The sequence below is a fragment of the Falco biarmicus genome, chromosome 1 (assembly GCF_023638135.1).
Source record: "Falco biarmicus isolate bFalBia1 chromosome 1, bFalBia1.pri, whole genome shotgun sequence".
NCBI classification, from domain to species: Eukaryota; Metazoa; Chordata; class Aves; order Falconiformes; family Falconidae; genus Falco; species Falco biarmicus.
The window spans coordinates 126,693,529-126,707,668 of NC_079288.1; the positions used below are offsets into that span (position 1 = coordinate 126,693,529).

General features: G+C 39.7%; 1 protein-coding gene across 16 annotated transcripts in view; it reads left to right on the forward strand.

Annotated features, from left to right (window-relative positions):
- LDB2 (LIM domain binding 2) overlaps positions 1-14,140 on the forward strand; it is a 220,096-nt gene that overhangs the window by 169,412 nt on the left and 36,544 nt on the right. For all 16 annotated transcript variants that reach the window (XM_056326458.1, XM_056326457.1, XM_056326463.1 and 13 more), the window contains 2 exons: positions 3,312-3,434; positions 5,011-5,094. In XM_056326458.1, coding sequence (XP_056182433.1) covers positions 3,312-3,434; positions 5,011-5,094 — 207 coding nt within the window. The remainder of the gene's footprint in view (positions 1-3,311; positions 3,435-5,010; positions 5,095-14,140) is intronic.

The window sequence follows — 14,140 nt, forward strand, 5'->3', positions numbered from 1 at the left end:
GAGGGCACAGATCTTGCACCCAAAGGTAAACTACTCCCACAGCATCCGTGGTGGAACAAAGCAGACCTCCTGTAACAAACAGCACTCCAATGGGCTGTGTAGCTCCTTAGATCACGTCTGAACCTCACCCGGTGAAACTACTACAAAGGAGGTTTTTTAATGCAAAAATGCAAAGTAACTATATTTGTTAACAGCTGTTTCAGTTTCACAAACAACTTCTAAGCTGCAAATTCACTAACTTCTAATATAATGGGCTGAAACAGATCTCATCATGTATTGAATCAGGAATCCACAGCTGCATTTTATTCATTTCAACATTTTCCTAGCAAGAGCAGCTTACTGCACACTGCAGTATTGGACAAATACGTAAAATGGCATTTCCAATTTTTTTCAAACAAATGTGGCTAGAACATGCCCAACAGTAAGAATATGAATAGTCCGGCTTGTCTATAGAGGGTAAGATGTTCCTGTAAAGTCACACACTTAAAAATTGTTTTATCAAGGTGTAAATAAATACTGGAAAGAATTTAATACAGTTCAATGGCATGAATTAAATGGGGTAAAAGAAGAGACTGAAGCCCTGACTACCATTTTGTTTACCTGGGAGAGGCTGCTTTTTCTTTTTCCCCCAAGTAAAGGAAAGCCTTAGGAGTCCTCCTAAATCTCTGTTTTCAGTGTGTTTACCAACACTCCAACTTTGTGTGTAAGCACGCCGTTTCTCCGCAGTTAGCGATGTTTATATTTCCCGATAGATCGGCAGCAGCAAGCTTTGCCTTCACCACCACAGCGCTGAGCACCCTGCGTTCGAACCGGTCTCTTCCTGCACCCACTGTGGGGCCACCAGCTGGATTTTATAGGAGAAGCCCTTGAAACTCAGTGATTTTAATCCTTACTAACAATCTCAGGCATTTCCCAGATTTGTGTAAGCTCTAGGCTTCTTTTCAAGCCACGGCTCAGGTTTGAGAAATGGTAGTTAATAAAAGGGGAAGACTTAAAAAAGCTGCCTGACGGTAGGAGAGCAAGACTCTGAACGATGAGGCACAAGACCAAACCCCGTTTTCGTAGGTGCAAGCAGTTGAAATTCCTACAATTAATAAGTGCAGTGAAGGGGTTAAAAAGCTATTGGTTAGTTTGAGAAATGTTCTTTTTTAGTTTTTTCCTGGCCTAGTCTAGAGCAACCACGTGATACACTGAATGCCTGCCAGCCTCTTTCTTGTTGATCCTCCGGAGACCATCTGTGCTGGGGGCATTGATTAGAGTGTGTCTGCTGGGATTACATCTTTTCTGTTGCCATGCCAACTAATCAGCTGATTTTGGTTACCACAGAAACAAAATGTCAGAGCTCACAGTACGGTAACATGAATTCAGCACAACAGAAAATGTTTTCTTTATTGGAGACCCTCTTGATTTTTTGGATTCTATGTAAAAGGCAGCTTTTAAAGAAAAAAAGAAAGGGGCCCATTTAAAATAAAACAGTGCCAATTTTATTGATTAAAAGCAATGTGTAAAATTCTGCTCTACATAAGGAAATTTTTACTACTGTGATACCAGGAATGTTTTCTGGTTTTTCAATTAAAATTTGTTAATGCCAGTGCATAAAATATATCTGTTAAGAGCTGTGGGGGCTTGAGTTTAAGAGAAGAAACGTTTGAGAAGCCACAGGTATTATTACAAAAATATATTTTAAACCTGAAATATTTTCATTTTAACTGGTCAGTAATCAGGATCTTTGGCCTCAACACAGTAACATTAATAAAAAAAAATGTTTTTTTTCCTGCATGAATCCTTATGTGTGTCCATGTGTAACCCTGTGTAATTTTTCCTCATAGCGCAAGCGATGTGAAAATCAAAATCAGGGTCATATGACAAAATAAGTCACATTAAAAACCTGAAGGCATCACTAAAGTGTGTTGAAAAGGGCAGATGAGAACCTGTTGCAAGATTCTCCTTCATAGGTCCACAGTAATTCATCTATATAGTCTGCCTGCTAAAATTACCTATGGGCTTTTGCAGAAACAACCAGGAGAAAAAACTATGATGACATTAAGTGAACTGTTAACCAGAAAAGCCAAATATTGCCCAAGTGGGAGACAGCCAAGTCTGAGCTGGGGCTTGTAGAAAGGCTCAACAGACACAACTGATTCTAGGCTGGCTAGTTGTTCAATCAAATATTAGTTATATTATAATTACAGTTACAGAAACCTTTTCTTTTGAAAGCAGTTACACCCTGTTTCCACAACATCTCTGTACCCTGCGCTTTCAGGTTTACTTTGAACAGCAGTTGTAAGCCTAAACATCCAATATAAAAAAAAATAATAAAAAAAATCAACAACAGAGGTAGTTAATTTTCAGATCAGGCATCATTTACAGTACTCCACGGTACCCCTAGTCAAGATACCATGTCAGGCTTATATTTCGCAGCTTAAAGACGACCCACAGCAGTTTATTCCACATAAAGTTGTGGACAGTTTTTTATAAATATCTCTGGTAATTTATTTCATTTTTCATTTCCACCTGCTGCATTTACTCCTCCCAGATTTTCTCTCCTTTCTTAGACAAAACCCCTCACAAAGCTGCATGAGCCCCTTTCTGTGGAAGCAGCTCCATTGTCCATGACGGAACCTCTCTGCTTCCCAGCTCTCAAACCTGCCGTGGCAGTGCAGCTCACACAGCCTGACGGCAGACACCCCACCTGGCTTTCCTTGGAAGGGGAGATTAATAAAAGTAGATAAGAAATGAAAGTAAAATAAAAATTGGATAAAATGCCTGGAAAGGACAAAAACATTTAGAAAAGGCAAGGGGAAAAAATAATCAGTTTGGGGTTTTGGCCACAGGCATTCAGGACACTGAGTACTCCAACCAAACATGAAAGAAAGGTTTATATGCCAAGTTATTGTAAGGAAAGGGCAATGTAAACCAGTTTAAGAATGACTGGTTCAGCAACTTGACATTGAGTGTGTGCAGTTGCACCACAGCCACCTCCACTGCGAGGTTCATTCCTTAATTAGCAGGAGTGAACTGTGAGGGAAAGAGAATTGATGCAATAAATAAGATTTAGCACACCAATATTCTATGTTTGTAATATGCTATAAAATCTATAGTAGTATAAGTTACTGTCTCCATGGTAAGGCCTATGAAGTCATTTTCCCACATTTGGTTTTTTCTCCCCAAGAGAACAAAAAACAATTAATCTAGCAGAGATGAACAATAGAATACTGCTCTGATATTTCTGAATGTTGTTTAATTGATGATATGATACCATTGAAAACAGAATTCCTGGGAATTTATTTCATGCATTTTATGTATTCTAGGTATGCACAGAAGGACGTCTTATCTTGGAGTTTACTTTTGATGATCTTATGAGAATAAAAACATGGCACTTTACTATTAGACAGTACAGAGAATTAGTCCCACGCAGCATTCTAGCCATGCATGTAAGTAATCCTTTATTCACTTGACCTAATGCAAAGAGATGAGATTAGGTTTATGAAAAACTCCAGCAAATCTCACACCCAAGGCAATTAACTATAAATATTTTGTTTTGCCTGCAACTACGTCTATTTACAAGTTCTTTCATCACTCCCTTGTTTCTCAGTGCTCTATTGTTGCCACTGTTGCTATGTTTTCACTTTGTTTTAGCACATAGTTTTCCTTTTAATCCCATCTGGTGGTTCTGTATGATTTGGGCCCAAAATCTGTTCCTACTGATACAAGCTACACAAAAGTCAATGAATTTTCATCATTGTAGGTACAAACTATATTTAGTCTTTAAATGAAACAAACATTATACCTTTGCATGAGACAGAAAATAAGTAATTACCGTATATTTACTTAGAAACCTTCAGAATTTTAATCCAGCTCTTCTTTTTCTTCACATTTCAAGACTTGCAATTGAATGAAAATGCACACAAAAGTAAATATTCTACAATTTGAAGTCAAAATATTATAAGGTAAACCACTGCAGAGAAACAAAGGACAGAGCCTTATTACCACTCCCCGTTCAACAATGTAGAAGCATTTCAAGTAGTAGTGCTCCACATACAGGAGTAATTGCAGGACTATGGTTTTATAGAGGGTAAGAACACAAGCCCAAATACATACCTGTGTTTTGACATCAAGTTACTTAGATTTCAAATAACTTAAGAAGCCTGGACCTTTTTGAAAATGCTCTTAAAGGCCTGAGAAAAATACCTTTGAAAACCTGCCCTACCATTTCTCTCCCAGGGTTATCTTTTACTTTAGAGGTCTGATCTTCTGAACTCTTCAGCAGTATCCCATTAAGGGACAACAAGGATAGCCATGAGCAACATTATGTATTTAGGGGGCTGCTGAAATTCAAAGAGAGTGGAAGTAGGTTAGCCAGCAACCAGCAGGTACTAATTTCAGTAATGAGATTGATCTCATTTTAAAAGGCTGGTCTCACAGGTAAAGCTTCTGGCTAGGGTTAGAGAAGGACTGTACTTGCATTTTTCCTGTTTAATTCTGGGAAAATAACTTGGACCAGAAGGGTTCTCTAGTCTGTGCTTAATGCTATTTACACGATCAGCTCCACTGAAGGTGCCTTGATGATTTCTTTCTGCTTTGGTTTCTTCTCCCTAAAAAGAAGGCAATACCCTTTTTGTTCCTGCCTTTATCTGCTTAGTTTCCTGGGACTCCCAGCCAACAAGTGGAAGGCTCCAAATGTACTGTGGTCCTTCAGGAAGCTCTTTGGTGGGGCCCTGCTCATTTGCACCCCTGTCCATGACTAGACCTCCTAGGTCTACCTTTTGAATGGACAAGGACAGAGGAAGTTACTGGAAAGCAGTCTTTATTCTGCTCCAATTTCAGAACTTTTTACATTTTTCCTATGCAAACAGAACTCTGTAGCTTATTACACAAATTCAGCATCTATGTGTAATTTTTCCATAGGAGTGGCACCGCTTTTCAGAGAACCCTCTTTGCATTCCACCAAGTATGTTGAGAAAAACAAACAAAAAACAAAGTGAAAATTCTTTTTTTGTCTCTGTTTAGGCACAAGACCCTCAGGTGCTGGAGCAGCTGTCCAAAAACATCACTCGGATGGGTCTGACAAACTTCACCCTCAACTACCTCAGGGTAAGCATACTCCATAGCTGATTATTATTGTGAGCATTTTTTAAAAGTTACTGCTAGCTTTGAGTCAAGGTAAGGAGTGTGGAGCCTGTGTCGGTCAGGTAAGAAATAGACCTAACCCATAATGAGGGTGAAGGAGAAATGCAGAGACTGTAATAAAGATGTAGCTGCTAAAACTGTGCCATTAATAAGGGGAAGAATATTATCACGGAGTCAAAGCAATGTGAGAATAACCCCTGTTTTCTAACAGTCTTTCTTCTCAGTTTTGAATAATGGCTTCATTTTTTGGAAGTGAGAAGCTCCCCTTCATTTCCTCTCCTCTGCTTCTCTGAGGCAATGGCTGCACACTCTTGTTCAGAGCTGCCAGTCTTCTCCAGCTCTTCCACCTCCCACCTCTCCCAGGCAGAGGCAGGGCTGAGGGAGAGCTCAGCTCAGCCCTTTCTGTGGCCGTCCCTCAAAGCAGTCCTCACCTTGCCTGCCTCTGGGAGCCTGAGCTGCCTCCGCAGCCTTGCACTGAATCAAGTGGGGGTTTTATGATTAAATAATGCATTTGTTCCCACTGCTTTTTGACCCCTAAAATGCGTTCAAAGTTTGGGATCTTATTTTTATTTTTCAAAGTATTCCTTGGTGTGTGCATACAACGCATATGCCGAAATATGGGTTTGCAGAGTTCATATTTCAAGGTTACAATTCAGATTTTTATTTCTAGATATGACATTAGTAGATAAAATGAAGGCAAATTGCTCAATGACTAACTTGGCCAAGAATATCTGATCTTATTCCTTTTAATTGTGTGAGTAATTATTCAAGATGCTTTTATAAGATAACAAGAACATTAGAAAATGCAGTTATTTTCAGCCCAACATAGAGCTGTACCTGACAGTGTGTATTTAGCTGCACTTCTTTTGGGTCTATGAACCTTGTAATGCCATCCCTATGGATAGGTTCCTACCCCCAGACTGTCTTGAACTGGCAGGGGAGACAGTGTGCAAGACTGAGATGTGTGGTGACATCTCTCTCACTGTGTCACTACAGCTTATAGACAGCCTGTAGTTGCACTTACTCTTGCAATATGATAAGACGTTGCTGATTGTGGCTTATGTGGTGTTAGCGTAAAAGTTATATAGTCTTATAAGTTCGTATTATAGTCTGAGTTGGGCAGGGCAGGTCTGCAGTGGCATAATGGAAAGAATATGGCATAAAACCTCCGAGGAACAATACATTACATTAGATTTTTTCCATGTATAAATTCAAAGATAATATGTCTGTGTTGTGCATATTGTATTCGCATGGTTATTTTAGTCTGTGGTTTGGTCTAGAGAGTGACCGTTGTGCTTCGGCAACGCTCCCATAGCTGTGCTGCCATTGTCTCATGGTGAGGCATCCTAGAGCGTGTTCTCCAGAAATTCCCACTGGGGATTCCTTCTCAGTCATGTCAAGTTTTGCATTGCACTCTTATGGAAAAATGGGTAGGAAGCAGATGGCTTAGGTAGGCTATTCCCATGTTTTCTTTCCAAATTGTCCTGTGGCACAAGGCATTGCCCTGTTTTTGAGATCTTTGATTCCTTTAGCATGACTGGACACACCACTGGACTGGCCCCACGCCGGCCGCAGTACCCATCCTCCGCAGGGCTAGGAGGGCTGTGCTGAATTTGCAGTGCTATCTTTGTCACTGACCCCTTCTGGGTCCTTCCTGGTACATTCTGTAATTGCTGAATGTAACGATGCAAATGAGAAAGGCAGGGTCCCTGTTCGGAGGCAGCTGGCATCATGCACCCATGCTGCTCCCCCTGTCAGCGTCGAAAACAAGCAAGAAAGGAAGCAGGGGAGGGAGAAAAAAAATCTTCGGAAAAAGAAAACCGGGATCAAGATAAGCACTAGGGAGATGAGCAGTGAAGTGGAAGGGGATGAAAAGATGTAGTCTTACTTTTTTCCTTCTTCCAGACTAGTTTTGTTAGCTTAACAGACAACATTAGGTCTCTGGGTGCAAAGCTTCCTCTGGCTCCCGCTGTGGTGATTCCAAAAGGAAATTTTTTGTTTTTTCCCAAGCCAATCTTTCTGTGTCTCTTTCTTGCAGTGAGGAATTGATCATTCTGCTCCTTTTTTCAGATGTTCAGCTCATCATGGGAGCTCATATTACATGATATATTCCATTTTGATTTACTTCTTCCCTAATTACTTTCTTCTGTTAACTTTAACATGAAAATCTTTTCTGAACTCAGGATTGTAAAATCATGCACTAAAAAAATGTGGTAAATGCTTGTAGGTTTAAGGTGTTTTGTGGTTGATTTTTAAGTCAGCATTTTATGATATTTTATTCAGTCGTCTCAGTGTTTAGTAATTAGCACTGTTACATGGTTTTAAATAAGGATTTGAAACTAAGCATAAAAATGATTTTAATTTTTTTTCTGCTGCACGCAGCAAAGCCTTGTGATACTTATAAGCAAAAACTTCACTGATGGGCAGAATTAATCATTTTTATTCTCCAACGTGCACACAGCAACAAGCTGTGCTGCAGTCTCTTTAAAGGCAGAATTTAAACCTGAATTTCAGATGGTTGTGATATAAAGGTATATATCACAATAACATATATATGTTTTTTTATGCTCTAGACATCACAGAATGCTAAATCATTGCTAGTTGGGATAATTGCAGCTGCTGGCATGTAAACCTCCATTCCAGAGTGCCACATGCTTGTGGAACCACAGCTTTGGATGTATGCCCTGGTTTGTCTTCATTCACTCCCAGTAAAGTGGTCCAGCATAGAAGAACATTAATTTTGTAAATCATATTTAATGCAAATTCAAAATATATCATCTTGGAACCTAGAGATGAAATGTTTTGTCCTGTGTCATTTGCCAAATGCTCTTTCTCTCTGTTTTCTCTGGCTCTTATAAAACCATAGGCTTCCCTTCCTTCTAGTTTGCCGTTTGTTTTGTTCCAGCATAATTGATTACCTCATCAATGGGGTCAGCATACTTTGCTGTAGCTGCTGACTAGGACTTGAACAGGAATAATGTTTCACAAATAATGAGCAAAACCTTGTGTGTTTTAAATTAATGTCAAGCTTTTGAAAATGTAATTTCTTATCAAGTCATCAAGTAGTAGATATTGCGAACTATCAGACAATAAGGCCCAAGACCTACACCCTAGTCTCAGTCGGTACGAGTTAGGAACAAACAGGAAACCTGTACGGAGTTTGAAGGTTGAGATAACACTCAGAGCAACAGTTTCCACTGAGCTACAATAATTCAGTCCTCACACATTACCTTATTTTTTTCCATGTCATTTTCTAGTTGCTTAGCTATTTTATTTAGATCTTCAATGTGTAATGGATTTGAATGCACTCTAAAAACAGTCGCTTTATACCAGCAGCACTATTCACAATTTGTAGCTCAAACATTTCTTACTGCCTTCTATAAAATGAATTATTCTCTCAAAATTTCTGACATTATAAAAAAACCAGCCTCTACTGTCAGTTAGGCAGGACTACCTGGCCTGAGCCTTGAAATACACTTGTACCTGGCCCAGCTGGTTTTCAAAATTTGCCTTTGCTTTCTGGCTGGGCTGGAGGGAACTCTGAGAGCTCTTCCCCAGGTGCAGCTGTTGCGTCCTCCCCAGGCTGTGCTCTGCTCTGCTCGCCAGCTCATTGCCTTCATGAGCTGAATCGGCACCTGCCCTTTGCAGAGTGGAAGTTTGTGTGGCAGAGCCCTCCCGCTCTGGGTCAGGAGAGGTATCTGGGCATGGGGATGCACACTCCCATTTCCCCTTGCATCCTGTACAGCTATTTTAACCGAGGCTTATCTGTGCTGCAAATTACCCAATTTGTTTGTTTTCTGTGTAAACCAATAATGAAGTGTTACTGTTGCAACACAGAGGACAGTATTTTCAGAATCCCCGCTTTCACTAATTTAGCTCCTCGCCAGACACTTTTGGATTTCTTTTGCTGGAAGGATAACGTGAATTATTTAATGGAACACAATTTTCTAAAGGCAATGCTTACATTGTAATCAGAAGCCATTTGTATATATACCCATTGTGTATGCAAAATTTTCTTTTGCACATGCAAAATAGATATGCATGCAACAGCTTCCTTTAATGCACAGGGAAATTTGCTTTTCTTAATATGGTTTCATCCATGGGAAGGATATGAACTCAAATTATTTGGGGGCTGTTTTGCCTCTAGTACATAACAGTTCGTGGCAGCTATCTGGTCAATATTTTACAGCTGTTTGTGTAGCTTCAGTGAAGAAGCAGAAAGATTACATGCAAGCATGTGAAGGATGCAAAGTCAGGTACTCAGGGGAAGGGAAACACTGCATTTATAGTCGCCCATGGAACATGAATTCATTTCCCTTTGTGAGTTACATTATGCCAACACCTTTGAACTGCCTCATCATGCACTGTGTTTCCTACAGGCTCCCCAATGCATGCAGTGCACGGGATGACTGGTCCTCACTCATCAGCAAGTGCTCCAGTGCTACTCATTTCCTTGTAGGCTTTGCTACAGCGGCATGCTCGTATCTCAGTTGCAAATGTTAGCGGCTGCGTAGCACCTACCAGCTGAAGAGGCATTGCCATTCCCAGTGTGCATGTGTGGCATCGAGGCACACGGATGAGCACTGGGGCACTCCGAGGGGTCAGCTAAGGGGAGGTGGCCATTCTGAGAAAGCAAGGGTCTGGTTTTGCAGCACACTTGGAATTTAATCTCGCCTCATATACTAACAACAAAATTATTGCTGTTGGATGCAGTCTGTTGTCTCGGGCTAGCTATGTAGTTGGAAAATGAGCGGATGGTGTTTCTAGGAACATGCTGGTGAAAATGCTTTTTCCATGGCTTAGTACCCCAGTAGAGATTGGGGGCAGGGGCAGTTTGATAAAGCAGTATTGGGTTACTCTAAGTTCATCCCTTCTTGTTTTGCAGTTTCATGCTTCTGCCCCATTTCCAGGTCTTCAGTAGATATGAATGAAGTCCTACACGCAGCGACTTCATTTACCTTGTGCTGTGCACTGAATGGGAGATGCTAGGGAAACAGTTTATGATCATGTATGTAGCGAGTTGCTGTATCCTAATGGTTGTTAAGAAGAGGTTCTATTAAGGATTCACTCAAAGGAGGAGGTTTGGATCACATAGTCATTCTGGAGCTTTTCCTATGAAAGCTGTCAAAATTCTAAAGAAACATCAGAACTGGAGATGCTGAAAGCAGACACAGCATTGTTTTAGACTTTAGTCCTATGAATGATGGAATTTTTCAGCCTAAACCAATTCAGCTTGGGGCAGCTTTCCCCAGGAAAATGCATTCAAAGTCAGAGGGTTCTCACAGAAGGATTCAGATAACTATTAGCTGGCTAACTGTAATCTATCTGTGCCAACTATAATTAGCTGATTCTGCCAAGGATTTCTGCTAATGTAATTTCTTAGCATTTATTCTAGTAACGATCACAGTGGGTTTTGTTCCTCTCTTTTATGCATCTAATGCTTTATAGACAGTGTTATGTTACTTTCAGAATAATAAATGAGAAGAAATGTACTCTGCAACAGCTCATACAGTCAAATGTTAGCTTTTCCCTTTTTTAAATAACGACACAACGTCACAAAATAGTTATATTAAGAGTTAGGCCATCATAAGCAGGAAAGATCAGAGAAAACAATACAGCAAAAATTTTAAAAAACAAGTGGTCAGGGTGGAGTGGGTGGAACAAGGGAGCAGGGATGGGAGAGTTGCGGAAGATGGGAAAGGTAGGGAATGAACCACCAACTTAGAAATGTTCTGAAGAGAGGACTGAATCTGAAGCAATCCCTGGATAGGACGTGGGTTGGAAAGACAGCATTCATATTGTTAATAATAGTGGTGGACTTTGCATCCATTGATCTCTATTTTATTAAAACAAATGAATTGTTTTCTTGATGGGAAAATTGTGTCCCATTGTGACACATGAGAAGCAACAAAGATGGAGAAAACCCAACAGCATTTAAAAAAATCGGATAGTAATTTCAAACCAGCCTTTGGAGAGTACAGTGAGCCGGTACAGTAGTGACCACTTCTGCTTCTTATGGCTCACAAACAGATTTTATTGTCTGTGGATAGCAGGTATTTCAGAAGTCAGTGAAAAACGGGGAATGGGAATAAAGTGCAAAGGATTAGAGATCGAATTGGGATTTTAGCAGAAATGGCAATTTTTATCAGTATTCTGGAGATAGTAATGGTCAGTATTCATACAAAAGGCACTACCAGGCTCATGAGTATCAGTTAAGGAGAAAAATATATTGTGTATGAACACAAGCCAGCTACCGTGCCCACTGGACATACAGACCATATGACCTTCAAAATAAAATTAAGGTCTGGACTAATGGGAATGGAAGGATGATAATCAGTGGTAAGAGTCCTTGAAGCATCCATGACTAAGAAATCGGAATGAAGTTAGGTTAGAGCAGTTTAAAAATAAAAAAGTCAGAAGGATAAAAGGGAGAAAGAGAGAGACAAAGACAAAGCACTAGCCATATAAAAACAAGCTACAAGATTTGAACTAATCATGTTATTTCAGAAAAGAAAAAAGATGAAGAAAAAAAGTCCAAAAGCACAGCCACAGGCTCTCTTTTTAGAAGACCAAATTAAAGCTTGGACTAGTATGCAGTGCAGTCATAAATAATAATAACTATTAATTAAGTTTAGGAATAAGAGCTGCAGAGGTGTGATTTGTATGAAGACCTGAAAACGCCAAAACCAGCTTCGTGTTCAAAGCAATGAAAATGGCAGAAATACTAATTAGTTGTTTAATATTGAATATCCATGGGTGTTTGGTGCAAATTGTTATGCAGGGAGGGGTGGGTGCTCAGAAGAGGTCAAGAAATAGGCTTTAATGCAAAGCTGGTGGTTCAGATCTTTGTTCTTGGAAGCAGTTATCTTGGAACCTGAAGTATTCACTGTGGAAAGCTTATGGCAGCCCTATGGTCTGCTCGGGAAAATTAATCCTATAACACCCCCACCCCCCACCCCCATGTTTTTAATCTTCAGAAAGATTATTTCATGAGTCTATTTATTGTGATATTGCGAGCAACCAGGTCATATAATCTTTTTTAATAATTTTATGTATGTAGTTAATTGTACTAGTTAGCCTGCTTGTCCCTTCCCCTTCCTTTGCCACTCTTTATGTAGGTAAAACAGCATTACTGCTTACCCATCTCTGCTGGAGAGATCATCTTTGATGCGTCTCAAGATTGTTTGGCTCTTCCATGTCTATATATGTTGGAGGCTTGCTTTGGGTTCTTGAGTTTGATCCTATTTCTAGAATGTTTCTGAAAATCTTACATCTTTCTTCTGCGATGCCCTGATCCTTGTCTGTATGGAGGATGCCTCCTCACTCTGTCACTCAGTCTGACCGTATGTGTACTCCCACTTTTTTCGTCTGTAATCTCACCATGTTATATTCACAACAGAAACCCTAAAACCTGACTCTAAACAGTAAAATAGAGTGAGGATTTAAAAAGTGAATAATAGTCCTGGGTTTCTGTGGGTTTGGGAGACTGGCACATACACGGCTAAATTCGCCTTCCAGTCACCTCCCTTGTACTGGTGCAAGCACAGTCAGAGCTGGGTCAGAAGACTGGTCTGATGAAAACGCTAATCTAGTCCTTTCCACCCAAATGACGACCATCCTTAATAGCTCCCTGAGTGCTACTTGGGCTGGGCAGGGAAGCGAGCAGCAGTATGGATTCATATCAGCTGGCATCTGTCTTGAAGTTGGACCTCATCTCTGAACTTGCCAGCACTGAAAGGAGAAGACAAGAAAGTGCTGGGGAATCCTACAGATCCTAAAATGTAAATTTCCCTTTCTTGCTTTTGTATCTGGGAACATTATAGTGTTGTCTGACCTATTATGGCTTCACACTGCTATAAATTTATTCACTTCAGTAGAGTTACTACTGACTTTCAGTGGAACAATTTAGAGTAGACTCTTGCTCATACCAGATTACCATCATTTACAAAACTTGAATTGAAAACAAAATAAACAGAAAGATGAAAAGGTTGATTTATTGCACTGGTTCTGAGTGAAAAATAAAATTATATCTCTATATATGTACATATGGATATAGATGGAATGCACATTTTTGTAGGTATCCTATGAACCATACTGTTTAGTAATTTACCAATTAATTGCAAATGTTCTCCATTTGCACTAGCCTATTAGAAAACTTCAGTAAACTTTTTCACTGCTGTATGTACATGTGTATGGATATCAGTGTTTATCTGGTGGTCGTTAATGTGCAAATCTGTATATCACTTTTGGTTTCTAAGCATGCCTTCTGGTCATGGTAACAGAACCATCGACAGGTGTATTAAATTAATAAACAGAAGCCCATGGGTTTGTGTTTACCTTGCCTAAGGTAAACACACCCATAGGATGTAATGTTCTGCACAGCTAGAAAACTGTGCTATATTGAATATTCCTCCCTACTCCAAATTGCTTCCTTGATCCTGGACCTTGTTACCCTTTGTAGTCCGTGCTGCTGCCTCACCGTTACTTCATAATAAGGCAGTTTTAATAATCAAAGGTCCAGTTCAACATCCATTAAAGTCAATGGATGTACCTCCTTTGATCCAAATGTCATCTCATAGTTTTTCATTTATTCAGAGGACTTTCATTCCTATAAAATCCAACGTACTGAAATTAATTTCTCCATTCCCTTGGGCAATTTTAGCCATGAAAATGCCATGCTTCATGAACAACAACAACAAATGGTTATTTTTATTGCATTTTTTGTTGTTGTTTTGTTTTGGAGTTTTGTGACAAATGAAAATTATCTTGATTTAGCCACAGATTATAGTCCTTAGGTGAGCCCAAAGGAACAAATATCAGCTTGGGGGATCTGATTTGAAGAAAGGGTTTAGTAATAGAAGAGAATAAAGGAATACAAAAGAATAGAGCTTTCATAGTAAGACAGAGAATTTTCTCATTTTATTAATCATTCAGGCAAAACTTAGCACTGATTTAATTAAAGGACTGTGCACCATTTCTACCCCAGATAAGATGATTTTACGTAAAGTGT